This window comes from Drosophila mojavensis, unplaced genomic scaffold (genome assembly GCF_018153725.1).
Source record: "Drosophila mojavensis isolate 15081-1352.22 unplaced genomic scaffold, ASM1815372v1 contig_74, whole genome shotgun sequence".
Lineage (NCBI taxonomy): Eukaryota > Metazoa > Arthropoda > Insecta > Diptera > Drosophilidae > Drosophila > Drosophila mojavensis.
Genome location: NW_025318899.1, coordinates 17,869,283 through 17,887,840, shown reverse-complemented (window position 1 = coordinate 17,887,840; position 18,558 = coordinate 17,869,283). Strand labels below are relative to the sequence as shown.

The window sequence follows — 18,558 nt, the reverse complement described above, 5'->3', positions numbered from 1 at the left end:
CTTTACTTTCATGGAATCAACAATAAATTAAACTAAATTTTAGAAAAAAACCCAAAAAAAAAAGTAAATTGTTTTTTTTTTCTTATTGGACAATCAAAATTGCAAATCCAGAATGCTTCCCATCGACACCACCAATGAGGTCGCCTATTCGTTTGTTGTGTTCGGCGCTTCGGGTCGTCTAGCGCTCAGCCGCATTTTTCCGGCGCTCTGGCAACTCTATCGCGACAATCGTCTGCCGCAGGGCATCAAGATTTTCACGTTCTGTCGCACGAAGCTCGAGCTGCGCACATTTCGCATCAAGTGCGTGCCCTACATGGGCTTGGACAAGAGCCGCGATCCGGAGAAGTACAACAGCTTCTGGACGAACGTGTACTGCTGCGAGGGCCAGTACGACAATGCGGATGATTATGTGGAGCTCACGGCTGCCATGGCGCGGCAGGAGGGCAGGCACGATATGCTGGTAGCCAATCGGATATTCTACCTGGCGCTGCCGCCCATTGTCTTCGACCAGGTGACGCTCAACATTGCGCGCAAGTGCCTCTCGAGCACCGGCTGGAATCGTGTGGTGGTGGAGAAGCCCTTCGGGCGCAGTGACGTTGCCTACAAGGTGTACCAGACGCAGCTGTGCCAGACCTTCAAGGAGTCGCAGATCTACATGATCGATCACTACCTGAGCCGGCAGGTCATCCACAACTTCTTCGTGCTGCGCTTCACCAATCTGATCTGGTCGGAGACCTGGAACAACAAGCACATCGCAGCGATCATGATCAGCGTAAAGTGCGAGAAGCCGGTGCAGGCACGCGCCGACTACTTCAATCAATACGGCATCATACGCGACATTATGACCAACCACATGATGCAGCTGCTGGCGATGCTCGCCCTGGAGCAGCCGTACAGCAACGAGGTGGAGGACCTGCGCGACGAGAGGCTGAAGGTGCTGAAGCAGGTGCTCACTGTTGACTTCAGTGACGTGCTGCTGGGTCAGTATGTCAACAATGGCCGGGAGCTGGACCCCGTCAAGGTGGGCTACACCCAGCACTCGTACATACCCAAGGACTCGATGACGCCCACCTATGCGATGGCAGTGCTGCGCATCAATAGCAAGCGCTGGACCAGCGTGCCCTTCATTCTGCGCGTGGGCAAGGCCCTCAACGAGACGAAGACCGAGGTGCGGGTGCAGTACAAGCCGACGCAGTGCAACCACAGCGGCAACTCTCTGAGCATACCCAATGAGCTGGTGCTGCGCCTGGCGCCGCGCGAACAGCTCTTCATGCGCATGATGCAGAAGCGGCCGGGCCCGCGCATGGCGCTCCGGGAGACGGAGCTGGATCTGATCCTGCGCGATCGGGCGGTGCCGGCCAACTATCAGGCTCTGCTGCTCGACATCTTTGCCGGCAACCAGATGATGTTCATGCGCACCGACGAGCAGTGCGAAATCTGGCGCATCTTCTCGCCCGTTCTGGCCGAGATCGACTACGAGCGCCCGAGGCCCTTCTACTACGAATTTGGCTCGTGCGGGCCCATGGCCGCCTACGAAATGGCCGCTCGGCACGGCTTTAAGTTTTACGAGTCCGACGAATGGCACGCCAGCCTGGGCAATCCAAGTGCCACTGCCGATGTCAGCAAGGCAACTCTCAGTCGAGCCCAGCAGGCGACGCCCACCTGGATGAATCCCCTGGCGTAGGTCAGCGAGCAGCTCAGGTTTTGTTTAAAGTCAGTTTTAGTTTTAGTACCCTTCGGGAAATATATATATATATATATGTATATGTATATAGCTGATGCATATATGTCATAAATTGGTCCAACGCAAATTTAATAAAATATACCAAGCAAAAGTTTTTTAATTAACCCAGTCCAGGAGTTGCAACAGTTGCAGCTGCACCTGCAGCAGCAGCAGTTGCACCTCAACTTTTCAACTTTTGACTTGGGAACTTGTGAACTTATCAACGCTGCTTCTTCATTCTTCATTCGCAAAAATAACACGCATGATTTGGCCATTGTCCTTTGGCCAGCTTATAAACTACATATATACAGTAGATGTAGTTCGTGTGCCAAAAGGGTTGGGCAGCAAATTTATGATGCTCTGGAAATTAAAAGTCTTTGAGATTGCGCCCAGATATGAAAACTTAAATTGGAATAATAAATTGTCAAGAGATAGCAAATTTATTGCTTTTGTCTTGCTTAAATTATACAATTTTATCAAACTGGACCTTGAATATAAATCAAAGTATTAAAACTACGTAGATCATGTATATAAAAAAAATAATTTAAATGGAGAACTAAAAAAATGATATGCAGAAAATGAAATGTATGTAGACCAATAATTAAAAAAAAAAAATAAATAAATAAAAATAATAATAATAATAATAATAATAATAATAATAATAATAATAAAAATAATAATAATAGATAAAAAATAAAAAACTAATAAATTTTATACAAATTAAAAATATAATTTAATATAACAGTTATATAAAAAGGCATATCCTTTTTTAAAGAAAAAAAATTATATAATCAAATTATAGTATATGTAAATAAAATAAACTAAATAAATTATAAAATAATAATAAATTATATTTAAAAAAAAAAAAAAAATTAAATTAAAAAATATACAAGCGAGCTGATTTACCTATTTAAATATAATATAAATATAATGCAAAATATTTAAAAATAATGTTAAATTAAAATGAAATGCAAACCTAAAATTTAAATTTAAATAATAACACAAAACATTTTTTATACAAATTAAAAGTGTTAGAAAATATTGTGGCATATAATGAAAAAATATATATGTAACAATAATATAATAATAAAGATTTATATTTAATATAATATTAGTAGATAACTAAATTAAATAATTGTTCTTTATTAATTATATGCAATTCATCAAATTTATGTTAATTTAACTTTGAATAACTGAATAAAAATGTCTTAATCTCAATCTTGCTCCAATTATAAATTTCGTAGAGCAAAGATTGAGCCTTACAAATTTCGCATATTAATCTCAACACTCGCACACAGACGTTGATAGTAAACAATCTAGTTTTATCTAAAGTCAACAATCTTGGAGTAGTGCAAGAGAAACTGTTCTTAGTTGGTTGGGCTACCCTCTGATTAAATTTATTGTTTTACAGAGTATTGAATATAAATTTATCCTGGTCAGGCAGCAAACTTGGCGCTAGTCCACTGGCACTGGCAAAAGTTTGCAATAAGTGAAAAGCAGTTGATGAAGCAAAAAGTACAAGCAGCGAGAGAGGGAGGGAGAGAAAGAGAGAAAGAGAGAGAGAGTGCGGCGTGTGGATAGCCAAGCCAAGAAAGTTACTTTGATTTCTTAACGCAACTTTGGCTGAACTCGTATAGCTCACACGCCACACTTTGGTTTGTTTTTTATCTTATATGTGTATGTGTGTGTGTGTGTGTGAGAGAGTGTTTGTGGTTTTTTGTTGGCTTTATTTACTCGTTAAGTTTTTGTGGCCATTTCGTGTTGATGATGCTCAGCTATCGAGCTCTCTGCATATAAATAAGCTGAATCTGGCTAATATATCCGCAGCTAATTAGCTTCTCGAATAATGCAAGCTGGAGAGATTCCATTTTTAGCTCGTTAGATTTTAGTTTTAGTTTAATTAGCAGATGCATTAAGATATCCCAAACGCTGTACTACAATGAGCTCTTAGCCTGATTATAAATTGCATTGTAAACTTGCCAGCCATTTAGTTTATAGGTCATTCGCAGCATTTGCCCAGTCTCAAGCGCTGCTTTCGCAGCTTCTCCGCTTTTCAGCTTTTCCTTTTAGCCGTCTGTGTGTCGCCCCGTCGTCTGCTGCATATCCTTTGCCTTTTCACATCCTTTGTTGTTATTTCGGCCGGCAATACGCACACGCATATGCTTTATAGTTTTGGCCATGCTGTTGCCTTTGGCTTTATTTGGCATACTTATTGTGATTGTGCGCAACAATATAAAAGGGAAAACCCATTTCATTGCCTTTTTCAGTCTGCCTTTGTTCTCTCTGTCCTCTCTCTCTCTCTCTCACTGTCTTTTAGTCTTTGTCTGTTTGATAAATTCCATGAGAAATCATTAAAAACAATATTGTCGCCCGCAATTGAGCTGGCGTCACGGATTGTTTATTTATTTTTATGCGTTCCTTCCCTCTTCTTTATCGACTTTTAAATTGGGTTGTCTTAAGTTAAAGTTAAAAAAAAGCTGCTATAATTTTATAAGGTATTTTTCTTATATAATATTCGAAAGCTGTTCTTTAAACGTCATGTAGTATAAGTTAATTATGGAATCATTAATTAGCTTTCACTTTTCCCAATTGCATTTTGAACTGGAGATCCTTACCACACTCTCCATCTCTATCTGTCTCTGACTGTTACAGTCTATCGTTGCACATCTCTGTCTGTTCCTGTCCGTTCAGGTCTGTCGCTGTCCGTTTCTGTCCATCTACATTCAGCTCTCTCCCTCTCTGTCTGACTCTCGTCGTTTCTGTTCGTCTCTGTTCGTCTCGATCAGTTTTTATCCGTCTATTTCCTCCTTCTGCCTCTGTCTGTCTGTCTGTCTCTGGCAGGGTCTGTCTCTCCATCTCTCTCTCTCTCTCTTTCTCTATCTCGTTCTATCTCATGCTATATTTCTCCATCTCTCTCTCTTTCTCTTTGTCTCTCTATCTCTCCCTCGCTCTCTCTCTCTCTCTCCATCTCGCTCTATCTCTCTTTGTCTCTCTATCTCTCCCTCGCTCTCTCTCTCTCTCCATCTCCCTCTATCTCTCTTTCTCTCTCCCTCTCTCTCTCTCTCTCTCTCACTCTCTGTCTCTTTCTTTGCCTCACTTTAAGTGTGTCTCTATTTAACTTCACATTTCAGTTTTAATAGCACAAACCGAAACGCAAACAACACTCATCCTCGAACAAATAGACAACGGCGATAAAATAGGAGACCTGGTTACACCTGGTTGGCCATACCCCTACCTCCTCCCTCCCACTCTCTCTCACACACTCTGTCTTGCGCTTGGCCATAGTCAAGTGAGTGTTTGTGTTGTGTAGTGGCAAAAGGATTTTGTGTTTGAAAACCGTAAAGTGAAATTAAAATGGCTCTGACTGCGGCAGCCTTGCGGACTGACCAACTGAAGCAAATGGCCGGCGCGCAGTACAGGTAATCAAGAAACAAGGTAGACAAAAAAGCGTGTATGCACACGTATATATGTGTATGTGGATGGGCAGGGCTCAGCTTAGGGGCCATCGACTTCAACATACCTCTTAGTTATCTGTGCAGCGCTCGCTGTCGTTATTGCTGTTGTTTCTCTTCGAGTTACAACCAGCTACAACAGCGATTAAAGCAGTGACACTCCCACACACACAGGTTGTGGGCGAACACTTTGTGGTTTCTCCTTCAAGTGGGAGGCGAGACAGCAAGTAGAGACAGAGACAGAAGGAGAGAGGGAGAGGTGTGAGTTTTTGGGTAACTGCGGCCAACATTTCAAATTGCTTAATTTACAAGCGAGTTGCAGAAGCAAAAGCCAACACGATTGCGGCGGCAAGCTGCAAACACAAAAAAAAAAAAAAAAAAATAGTTAGCAAAATGTTGACTCTCAGTAGTTGCTGTGCGGAGGCTGAGGCTGCGGCTGCGACTGAGGCTGAGGCTGAGTTGTCGCCGCCTTCGGGCTGGCGGTTCAACAAAAAGCTCGTAACGTAACCAACGAATTGGCCAGACTCTCAACGCCAGTTGCTATTAGACTTGGCCAATACGAGGGCGGCGTTAGAGCAAATTTCGAAATTGGAAGAGACTTCAGAGGAGGCTGTATAATGTATTTGGCATTTGTTTATTATAAATACATTATGTAGAGAAAAAACATCAAATGAAATTAAAAACTTGATTGTACCAACTAAGTTAAGGTGCATTTAATAAAAATTTGCTAAGAAGCAATGATATTGAATAAGGTTCATAACTACTAGACCGAACAAAATATTGCTGTCATTAGAATCCTTCGAAACGAACAGCTGTTATTATAATATTTATGCTCAGTTGATGGATGATTGATGAAGTTTATGAAGAGCTTGGAGTGCGTTGGGTATAGCAACAGATCTCTAGACTAACCAAAATTAGCAATAACACCCACTAGACCTTCCAAATCACTGTTATGGAACTCTAATGTCTCTCTAGTTATTAAATTTATAAATGTAAACATCAATGTCCCAACAAACCTTTAAGCAATATGAAAAAAATTGAGGGCAAAATTACCTTGCATGGTTTTAATTAACAGAGGGGATTTATTTTTTTTTTTTCAATCTGCTTACATTCGATTTATATTCAATGCTGTTCTATATAAACATGAGCTGAGCTTTATTAGACTCAATGAAAGCATTCAACAAATAATTTTCAATAGAAAAACTTTGTACATTTCTCCCATCAAACTATCTTTCATATCTCTAATTGAGCCAAACTGAATCTTTAATCAAAGACCTCTCCATCTCCTTGTGCGAACCTGAGTTGATTAATAATCGAATCAGTCTTGCAATTTGTACTGATTCATAGTTTGCGTATGTTATGCCAAACCTATGGGCTAACCTCGGGGTTTAGCTACGTTTTTTTTTCTTTCTTCCTCTTTATTTCTTTTTTACCCATCTATCGTGTGATGTTTCTCATGCATTTTGCAGCATTTCCTTTTCGGTTTACATTTGCTTTCCTGTTGCCGTTGGCCACAAAACTGACACTCGTTTCATTGATAACGTTTCATTTCTTTTTCTTTTTTTTATCAGCTTCTCCTTCTGTTTCTTTTACCCTCGTCAGTAGCTACGGCAGCTGCCCAGGTAATCAAGTTAGACGGGAAGGGGTTTGTTAATTTCCAAGATATTGCAAAATAATTGCTTGCTTGTTCCGGCCAGCCCAATTGACAGTTCTCTTGTAATCTGCCTGCATCTTTGAAATGATGTCGGAGCAGCTTTAAGGAAATTCAACTCACTGCCAATGGCACTGCACTCTTATTCTCAGTGACATGAACATGGCAGAGACACACACGCTGCACGTAAAACTGCGGCTTATGGTTCATATGCACTCGAGCCATATTCTCAACGACCCCCACACACACTCACACGCACACAGACACAGACATGGACACGGACTTGGACTCAGACTCCTTAACCGCTTGGCTGCACAAGCTACTTCCAGTTTATACACACTCTCTCTCTCTCTCTCCCTGTCTATCTTTCGACAATGCAGCTCCAATTTCAGCTCGCTGTTTGCATGCCCTCCCTCTCTCTCCCTCTTTCTCTCCGTGTGAAAGTGTTAAAACGTGTCATTTGATACGCTGAACTGGCGTAACATCAGCTAGCTGCTGGCTCCCCAGTGCCGCTTTTATGTACTCCAGCCCGATGTTGGCATTTTTCTATGCAAATAATGCGGCGGTCTGTATTCATTTATTTAGCATAAATATTTATATTTATATGCGCGCATTGCCATTTTTATAACAATCGCTATAAAGCATATACATATATGTACATTTATATATGTACATTTATATGTGTCCATAGGTATCTATGGAACTCATGAGATGAGCTGCGCAGCTATTTAACACAAATGTGAATTTCCGCACTATTAACATTTTTTACGGTTTATTTTCATAGACAGGTTTCATCTGCTCATATACAGTTTATAAAATATTAATATTTTTTATTTTTTTTTACTTTTAGATAAAATGGAATATAAACAAAACAGATTCTGCTCTGCCTTATAGAGCTTTCTAAATGTGTGAAATTGTATTAAAATATATTTTAAAATATATGTAAAGCTAATTAAAATTTTATTTTTATTTTTTTTTGTATTTTTTTTATTATTAAATTATTTATTTTATTATTATTATTATTATTACTATTTTTTATTTTTTGCTATTTATGATAAAAGAAAAAGAGATAAAAAATAAAAAATTATAGTATGAGTAGTGGCTGCTGACCATAAGATGCGTTATATTCAATATTATTTTACGGTTAGGCTACGTCTATGCCATTAGGTAAATAGAGAAGAGTTCATTCAATTCGCTACGTTTGACTTTTAGCTTGAGGCCCGCTTAGCTAAAAAGGCTTCAAAAGGAAGTTTCCAAAACAGTTGACTTGGTTCTCTTTATGCTAACATTTTTCTACGGCATCTTCAATTATGGCTACAGCGATTATTTTCTGTATAGCTTAAGAGCTTAAGGACAAGTGGGACTGCTTTAGTTTATACAAATTTGAATAAGTCATATTAGATATTTCGCTGTACATAATTTATTAATTTATTGTAATTTTATAAATTATTTATTTATTTTATTAATAGTATCACTATTGTCTGCTCAGCTTCTCCTTTGCACTTTAGCTTAAATTTTTTTTGGAAATCATCATCAAATTTAACTGCATAAACTTTTGCTTATCTTTGACTTTGCATTCTTCTTTTTTGAGCACATTAAAATTATATTTATGTATATATTGTTAGCAGTGAGTTTTTATGTGCTCTAAAAGCGTTTGATATTCAGCTTTTCCGCTGAGTGACTCGTTATCGCTTTGTGCATTTTATTGTGAGTTTTTAACGTCAATCTGGCTGAGCACGACGAAAGGGCGACATTCTGCACTGAAATGAATGACAATTGTTTGTCTGTTCGTGCAAACTTTTGGCCAAAAGTCAACTCGAAAATTTGCACATTTAACTTTTAAGCGTCAGCATCCTCATGACCCTACATACATACATACATACATGTGTACATATATACGTATATATCTTTCTGTCTAAGCTGAGTGGAGTAAATGCTTTAATTTTGTTTGTCGCTCTGGCTCGGCTTGTTGTGTCATCTGCGCCAATTTGCCATTGGCTCGTAAATATATTTATGCTCGCATTTTATTTGCGCACTCAAATCAAATTTATCGCCCCCATTTTGTTCATTCGAAAACAACAAGTTGAGAGATATTAAGTATTATGATGAAGTGTTTGCAGCGCCATCTGGACTAAATACATGTCGCATGATGTGCTAAAGGGTTCTAATGCTGCCCTGATTGGGTTTCTTTCGTCTCGGTCTATGAATATATGATTCAGATTTAAGGCGAATAATCCCAACAGCAGCAGCAGCAGCACGATTGTCTTGCTTATTATTCTTATCGGCTTCCCTTGGCTGCTGGCCTTGCTCTGTGCCATTTTTTATGTCCCACACTGCGTATACGTATTCGCACTCGCAGTCGCCACAGTTCGTCGCGCGTTTTACTTAAGAGCCGCGAATAATGGCAATTTTCGTTTGCAAATGTGCAACCGGGTGCCGCCCCTACCTCCCCCACCTCTACCGCTGCAGTTATGCAGTTATGCGTTGCTTATAAATTTCGAATGCAAATGCTAAACCAGCTCCAAGTTGCCGGTTCGCTGCTGGGCCAGCCACTGAGACATTTGTCAGCGTTATATGCGCACGTTGTGGTTACATATACACATACATACACACATATACATACACATATCTATACTATATGCACACGACAATCTCTGCGGCTTCTCCCTGAGACGCGGCTCAACCTGCTGCGACATTCGCGGCTGCATTACGCTAATAACCTGAGCTGTTTGAGTTATGTGCGACGGCCAGGAAATTTCACAAATTTCTGAATGGCTTCGCAGATAAAACGCAGCGCTTTAGGACAATTTGTGAGCATGTCTTACAAACTTGAGCTCAACTATTAATTAACCCAATAACGTCTAGCGGGAGCTCAGCTCAATTTCGAAAGTTTTTGGTGAGCTGGGAGTTGAGTGTGTGTGGAGTAATCTATACACATAAATGTGTGGATGGAGCTGGCTAAAGCATCAGAAAAGTCCACAAGGTAATTTTAGCTTGATGGAGATAGCGGCGGCTCACAAGGCTTCAAAGGCGAACAGTTTTCTTTGCAGCACATCGTGCCTGAATATTTGAATATGCAAAAGCCAAGTGGGTGCGGCCTGAGCTGCCAATCAGAATATTGACTTGATGAGAATCGCCTAAAAGGGCTGTTTCGATAGTATACATAAAGCTGCCTACAGTTGTCTTTGGCTTCTTTTTAGTTTTTTTTATATTGATTCTACGAAACATTAAAAGTCATTCAGACTTGCCGTCACATAAAACACTTTGCTACCTAAACTATCCATGCAGCGTGTGAACGGCGCCAATGCTTGACGGCCTCTAAGTGCAGCCTTTGTGCGTATTTCCGGCACAAACTCGGACCCCCCTCTGACTACACCTGTGTGCGTACACAAGCGGAAGTTGACCAGGCGCTGCTCCCAAAGCGTCGAGCCCCTAGATGGGTGCGTGTCTCCCCCTCTCTCTCTCCCCTCCCTCCCTCACTCTCTCTCTCTCTCTCTCTCTGTGTGTGTGTGAAAGGAACTTCCGTGGCGTGTCCCGGCGAACACTTCCGCCTGCCTGGCCCCTTTGACTTGTCATTGTCAGGTGCTAGCCGCATTGTAAGCACAACGCTCGTCCTTGGCATATTTGCATTTGAGTGCGCGCCTGCATATCAATGGCTGCTCCACAGTGGAGCCAATCTTCAGCAGCGATGCCACTCAATTTTCGTTACGTTCAGCGTTTCACCTTAGCCAGCCGCATAAAACTAACTCGCCAGCATTTTTTTTGCGCCACTCTGCAAAACTTTTCCCATCGCAGAGCAAAAAGTTGATAATTATCTCATACATTCTGCTGGCTTAATTAGCGGGCAGCTTGTGGCCCCTTTTTATAGAGTTTTTCGTAGCTTCGACACTGTAAATATTTCACAGCTGTGACAAGCAAAAGCTTTCTGCAATCATATATATTTTAATAAAAAATGGTGAGAGGGTGAAATGTATTTTACATACATTTTGCAGATTTTATAATTAAATTTGTAATAACTTTTTAATGTGCATCAAAATTAGTTTACAGTTTGAAATTAAATTTAACACTTTTTCATGGTTCTATTAGAAGTTTAGCAGGATTCTATCCATTATTGAATAATTTAATAAACTAATCCCTGAGCTATTCTAAAATATAGATATATATATAAAATGAATATTTTGCTAGTAAATTTAAGTATGAGTTTTTATGCTTGACTTCTTTCGCTCTCTCTCTCTCTCTTGCTCTATTTTACTGTTCATCTTGTTCCTAACTGTTTCTCCCTCAGGCTCTCTCTCTCTCTCTCTCTGTCTCTCTCTCTCGCACACTCATACACTTTTACTTTCTTTCTTTCTTTCTCTCTCCCTCACACACATTGATTTCGTTTCTATCTCTCTCTTTCTTTTTCTTTCACGCTCTCCTTCATACTCTACTTGTCTTGCCTCCATCGATTTCTTATTCTTACTCTCTATTTATCTCCTTCTCACTCTATGACTTTATCACTCCCGCTCTCTCTCTTTCGCATTCTCTTCCTCCCACTCTCTCTCTCCCACACTGTCTGTCTGTATCTCTCCTCTTCTAATACTCTTTCTCAACATAATTTCATTTTGAATGTAATTTTCGGTCATTGTCAAAATGATTTGTTTTGCGACTTATGGCTAGACAACATAATAGCATCAAAAAGTGCTCAGTCTTAATCTACGTCAAGCAACTCATAGAATATGACAGTTGCACGACAGATACTGCAGGGTATATGATGAGATGACTAAGATATTTCTAGCAGACTTTCTTTGGTTATTAAAGCTACATACATAAATATTTGCTACTCTTTGTGGGCATATGCTCATACGTAAGTAACTTTCAAGACTCTACTATTCCAAAATTTTCTCCTTCTCTCACAAATTTTAATACTCTCTGTAGCTGCTTAGTAATTCGGCCGCATTTCAAAGATCCGCCACGGCAGCCATAAGCAATTTAATGAATACATTTTTGATTTGAATATTTTAAGCCACAAAGTGCAACCACACGCTGGCAAAACTATTTTCATTTTTATAAGATTTTATCTTATTTAATTTAAGCATAGTTCTTGTGCCTCTTATCCCCGCCCCCAGCCGCCTACGCTTGCAGTCGACTGTCGTCGACATCTTTGCGCAATTTTGTCCTTTGCGCTGCGAACAATTTAAAGCGAAAGTTGCCAAAGTATTAAAACTTTTCTAGTTACTTGTTAGTTAAATAATAATGCGTAAAAGGAATCCCTACTCCTTGCCTTTGTCCTTTCACGCACTCTCTCTCTTTATCTACTACTCACACTCTCCCTCTCTGTCTCTCTCTTCCACTCTCTGTGAGTACAATAAAAATGCAGCTGCAAATTCAATTAAATTGTGACCACACCTGGAAAAAGCTTGTAAGAAGATTTATGTGACATCTGAAGCAGACATTCGCCAATATATATTGAGTTGTTGCCCCTCAACTCAGCCTCTGTATACATCGAACAACACATTCAAAGCATGCCCCAGTCCAATGTGTCAGCAGACACATATAAATGTGTATATATATGTCTCTGTGTGTGAGTTGGAATTAGTCAAGGTGCTGAGCTCGTTCCTCTTAAAGGCCTTGGATAAAAGGCAACTTGGCAATTACTTTAATTTCATTAATTTCTGCGACATTTTCGCAATGAAAAGCTGACCAGATGCTGAGCATATCAATTAGAGAGTCCTTTCAGCCGGATCTTTACCTAAGCCGGCTTAATGAATGGAGCTGGGATATGCGTGCTATCTACCTCAGTCATGAGTCTAAAAGGTATGAAAAGAATTTTAATTTCAATTAACATTTTCATTTAAAAGAATTTTAATTTAATAGCAGTTCAATCGGACTTAAATGTAGTCAGTTTTATATTAACTCTAACATCTATATAAATAAATGAATAAAATAAGCAGATGTCACATATATGTATATATAATTTTGAGATTTTATATATAATCTAGATATCTACCATATATATTTTTCCATCAATAATATATGCACGTAGATTTATAACAATTTTCTAGTCAACAATCAATATGCACAAAAGTATTCTACCTTCTTCACTTCCCTTATCTCATCTCTTGCCACACTCCCCCTTCTCTGTCATATGAAAACCCCATGTTTGTATAAGCCGAATTTTAATAATAATAAATGACAACAAATTGCAAATTTGCTTTTCTCCATATTTTTCTACGCTTCACATGTGGTTGATGAAAATAAATTTGCTGGGGCTGCTCAGCGCCGCCCATAAATGCAAAGTGAGCAAACCGAAAAAAAAGGAAAATAAATAAACACAGCTAAGTAAATTTATTTAAACAATTTTCAGCCGTTTTAGCCCATTTGCGCTGAGTTTTGTTAACGCTTAGCGCAAACGGGCCAATGTCCAGTGGCGACAAAACGGCGCCAGCCCTCGCCTCCTGCTGGCAAACAAAAGCCAAAGTCGAGAAGGCAACAGTCGTGGCTAGAGTGCGAGTGTGTGCGTGTGTGTGTGTGATTTCTATTTGCTCACCAACATATACATACATACATGTGTGTATGCCGACATATGTGAAACCTTTTGTCTGACTCTCTGTCTGGGCCTCTCTGGGGCTTTATTTGACTTGCCGTAAAAGCCTCGCGGCCACAGACTGACGCCAAGGCACGTGGCCCGATTATCTGTGCCAGTTGCTTCTTTTTCCTCCACCTCCACCTCCCCCTCCTCCACCTCCACCTCCTCTTCCTCTTCTTCGTCGGCTCCTACTGTTGCGCCCGTTGTTTCCTGCTTGTTGTCTAGTTTTGTTTTGCTTTCTTCTTGTTTCTTGTTTCCTTTTGTGTATCATCGTATTTGTACATCTTATTTAGTTTTCTATGCATGTTTTCTTCCTTAACATTTATGAGTGGCGGGCGCTTGTTAATATGCCAAGCAACATCTATTTGCTTGCCTTTAAAATGAGCGTGATTTATGCCCAGTCAAGCGTATGGGCCAAAACTCCGCTGCTGCTTAGCCAAACTTAATGCATATGTGGCTCACAGCATATGCTATAAATTATGTGATTTAAGTTTTTTATTGAAATGGAAATTGTTATCTCATCAGAATCAAAAGTTGTGTGTGTGTGGGTGTGTGTGTGTGTGTGTGTGTGTGGCCTCTATGCAGCATTTCCAATTAAATTACCGACTTATTCAATGGCTTTTAGACCTTTTATAGTTGAGCTTATCTGAAATGAATCCGTTTGCACAGCCAAAGAGCAATTAGAGGTAACACACACACACACACACACACACACACACACATAGTGGTAATTGTCGGCTGATTGCATTTCAATTAAAGTTGCATTACGCAGTATAAATTCAAACAAACGCCATCTAAAACAAATTGCCAGCCATTATAGCTGGGGGTGGAGTGAGAGAGAGGGGGGGAGCGTGGGGGAATTGAGGCTACGTAACAATGTCGTTATTTATGTGGCACAACACGGACTTACATAGTGGCCCAAATGCCAACAGAGAGAGAGAGAGAGAGAGAGAGAGAGAGAGAGAGAGGGGGGAGAGAGATGCCAGAGCCTGGATAAGCCGCAAACAATTTGCAATGCGAGCCGAGCTGAGGCGAGTCGAGCGAGTCGCGGGTAAATGTTCAAAACTAAATAGAAATGTGCAGGATATGTGACAATTTGCATTTTTATGCAAACTATTTTGAGCTCAATTATGGCGCCCACCTGGCAGTCTGGGCTGACAGGCACGTAAAAGCCTCTCGCTCTCTCTCTCTCTCTCTGGGGAGAATGGCGCCTAATGCAGTTGCAGTTGCTGCAGAGGTTGGGCAGGCATGCGAGAAACTCATTTTGTTTGTGCAATAAAACACGCGCGGCTGCTCATGCGATGATTTTTTCGAAATGCGCGTGGGCGTGGCCCAGGCAAATGCATAGGCGTAGCCATACAGACATATATAATATGCCCTGCGTATACACACACACACACACACATACACATATATTTATATTTTATGCCTAGGAATTTATGCATTAGTCGCAGGTAAACAGGCTGGGGCTGCCTGCCACGCCCACACAGCAGCGACCGCTGGTGAAGCTGCTTCGAGCCCATCAGACATGGAAATTAACATAAGCAGCATGAGCTGCACTTCAAGTGGCGCCGCCTGCAACGTCTTTTGAGCCCGAGACTCGCTTTGAAGGCTGCTCGAAGTGCGCTTATGCCTGCCAGGCTAAGCTGCCTCAAAATATGCAATGGTTTTTTCACTCACTCTCTCTCTATCTCTCTCTGTCTCTCTCTTTGAGTGTCTCCAGCTTTTTTGTGGAATAATTTAGATAATGTCTTCAAATTATGCTAAACTATGCGCATATGTTAAAGCTGGCGCTTGGCGACAGCCAAAGATTACAAATAGATTATGAGATAAAAGTTCTGCTCCACAGATTCTATGCATTCCGCTAGGCCATCCGAAATCCAAATTTTCAAAATCCACTTTAGTTTGCAATTTGCATACAATTGAGTTTGATCAATTTTAAATAGGGGAATAATAATGAATGTTTAAAATTATTGAGCATAGGCAACTCTTTTATCTCTATTTGTATTTTTGCATTTTTATTTTATTTTATTTTTATTTTTTTTTTTTTAATTTTTTTATATTTTACTATGCATTACTTATTATTTATTATAATTTTGTATAATTATTTTTGCATTTATTTTAGAATTTTGCTTATATTATTATGAATTTATGTATTATAATTATTATATTATTATTAAAATTTTTTTTTTTTTTAAATATGAAACAAATATTCAACTTTAGCCAGTTTTTCGTAATACTTTCTTTTGTTTCATCAAATCCGAAACTGAACCGTCGACAATTTTAATTGAATTTTCCATTCAGCTACTCGTTTGGCTCTTATTTCCGTAATTCTCGCCTTCAAATAATATCTCTCGCTTTAAGCTCCAGTTATCACTCTGTTAAGCCAATGCTTGCATAGCCGCACATTTGTTGTTGTTCACAGCAGCCGCAATGAAAAACTCTTACACCTTGTTTATACATTTTCAATGGACGAGAAAAACAAAAAAGTATGAGAGAAGTAGAGTATTAACCAGAGCGAGGACAGCAGCCTGTTAATTAATAGCCACTGCAGTGAAAGAGAAAGAGAAGGATAGAGCGAGAGGATGAGGGAGCGAGAAGAGCGAGCAAACTCTACAAAATCCCCAGTTTATGGCCGATGATAAGCGCTGTACACAAGCAAAAAATAAAAAACAACAGCAAAAAACTCAAAGTGTTACAAGTTAAGCTTGAAAAATAAGCAAAGATGATGTGCATAGGGCAAACACAGAAAAAAAATATATATAGTTCAGATCCGCTTTAAGCTTTAGCTTCAGGCTTTAAAGGACCTTGCTGCTGTTGCTGTTGCCGCTGCTGCTGTTGCTGCTGTTGTGCATGTTGCCGCAGCTTAAATATTTTTAATTGCATTTTGCGTAATCACCTACGCGCGCTGCCTGGGACAGAGCTGAACGGAGCCCGAACCGATGCCTGGCTACTGAAAGCAGTGCACATTTTTCCAATAGTTAATGGCAATTTGCTGTTTTGCTATTTACGCCAATTATCCTGCATTTACAGGCAACGGCAGCAGCAGCAGCAGCAGCAGCGCCAACATGAAAGCCAATGCAAGTCAAGGCACACCAACAATAGCCGCAACAACAACTTGGCCAACCAGCCATGGCAAAGTGCAAGTCGCGCACATTGCTGCGGCTGCACTGTATGGGTGTACGAGTGTGTGTGGCAGTGTGCCCTGTGCAAACACATCATAATTGAAGCCTTCAACAAGTTTCACATACAATTACGAACACCTGGCAGCCAGGTGCAAACGCACACAGCTCCCGGCTAAAGACCAGGCACAAGCACAAGCCGCAGCAACTTGAGAGACCCGGCCAAGCACGTGACACTTGGCCAACGAGTAGGCATTGTTGGAGACTTGCTCTAAGCAATCGAGTTAACTCAAAGCCAACATACAATGGCCGGGAAATGCCTAACAGGTAAAACTCGATTCTGTGTAGCTTATGGAAGCAAATTATTAAGGCGAGTTATTGCACGAGTGAAAGAAGGTTTTACTTCTTAATTTTGCTAGCTCTTAGCAAATTATAATTCAAATTTATTTTTAATAATTTTATTTCTGATTAATTTGATTAATATAAATATTTTTTCTTTAAATTATTAAGGTGAGTTCTTGCACGCGTAAAAGAATGTTTTACTCACTATTAGCAAATTTTAATTAAAATGTGTGCTTAATAATTTAATAGATTTTTTTATTAATTTTATTTTGGATTTATTTTATCTTTTTAAATTTCTAAAGTGAGCTATCGCACACGTGTAAGAATGTTCTATTCTTTAATGATTGCTGGCTCCTAGCATGTTTATTTTTATAAATTTAATTGCATTTTTTTATTGATTTTATTGATAATTATTCTTTATTATACTCGTTTATTAACTTGGCAAATTTTATTTCAGATTTGCTTTTAATATTTTAATATTATTTGTTATTTATTGTAAGCTTTTACCCAAATTTATTTATGTTGTTTTTTTAGTATTCTCTTTTTTTTATTTTATTTTTTTTTTTTTTTTTATTGGATTTATTTTATTATATTTTATTTTTTATGGACTTTTGGCTCTTTTCATACATTTTTAAATATTTTTACTTTACTTTTATATTGATTTTAAACTCTTTGCAAATTTTATTTGAGATTGAAATATTAAAATGTTTAGACTATTTACTGCATGCGTGAAAAACTGTTTTAGTTTTATTGTTAGTTTTTATTTTTAATAATTTTTTTACTTTTTTTTATTGACTTACCACATTATAGATATTTTCAATATTTTGATTTTATTTTTATTTATTTATTGATGGTTCTTATTTTATTTAATTTTATTACTGATTTGTATTATTTAATCATGATTTATATTTGTAGTTATTTTACATATCTTTACTTCATTATTTTATGTTTAAAAAATATACCTTAAAATAGTTATCTTTGAAACCTTTTTACTAAATTAAATACATTTTATGAATATTCTGAAATGAACATCAAAAGAGAGTCAATTCACTATTCGCTCAGTTTTTCCTTTTTTCTCTTTTCGCTAAGGAAAATACCTTTAAGCATTCCTATTTTTCAATTTGCTAGCATTTCTCTTTGAGCTAACGAATTGCATAAATTAAAGCAACGACATTTTACTCTTCAAGCTGAGTTTGTCCCAACCCCATCCCTATCCCCATGCCGGCCGTCTACACAATCCGCTTAGTTTGTGGGCAGCGCTTGAAGGCCATTACTCAATGGCGGTTTAAATAAGCGAAAGGTTGGTGTTGGTGTGTTTCATGCGTGCCAAGTGCCGTTCGGGCAGCTCGGACAGTTCGGTCTATATTACCATTGTATGCCATACATCAAGCATACGCACTGTGTGTGCGCAACTATTTGGCTTAGCTTTTGGCTTTTGTTTGCGAACGGCAGCAATAAAGCTGTGGCCCCATGACCAAAGACAAATTAACAACAAATGCCATAAATCGCATGGTTCCATATGCGTAGAGCCAATAATCTCTATCTCTAGCTACTCTCTCTCTCTCTTTCTCTCTCTGTCTCTCTGCACAGTGTCTGCTAATTGTCAATGACTATTTATGTCCATTGTCATGTTTGTGCATTTGCCGTGCTCATTTATCTCGCCGAGCTTTGGCAGACATTTGTCACGAGGGACTCACATT

General features: G+C 39.2%; 1 protein-coding gene across 1 annotated transcript; it reads left to right on the top strand.

Annotated features, from left to right (window-relative positions):
• LOC6582888 (glucose-6-phosphate 1-dehydrogenase) lies at positions 1-1,943 on the top strand. Its single transcript, XM_002008535.4, has one exon. It carries the CDS (start codon positions 113-115, stop codon positions 1,682-1,684), a length of 1,572 nt encoding a protein of 523 aa, XP_002008571.1. The 5' UTR covers positions 1-112; the 3' UTR covers positions 1,685-1,943.
• Positions 1,944-18,558: the final 16,615 nt, after the last annotated feature.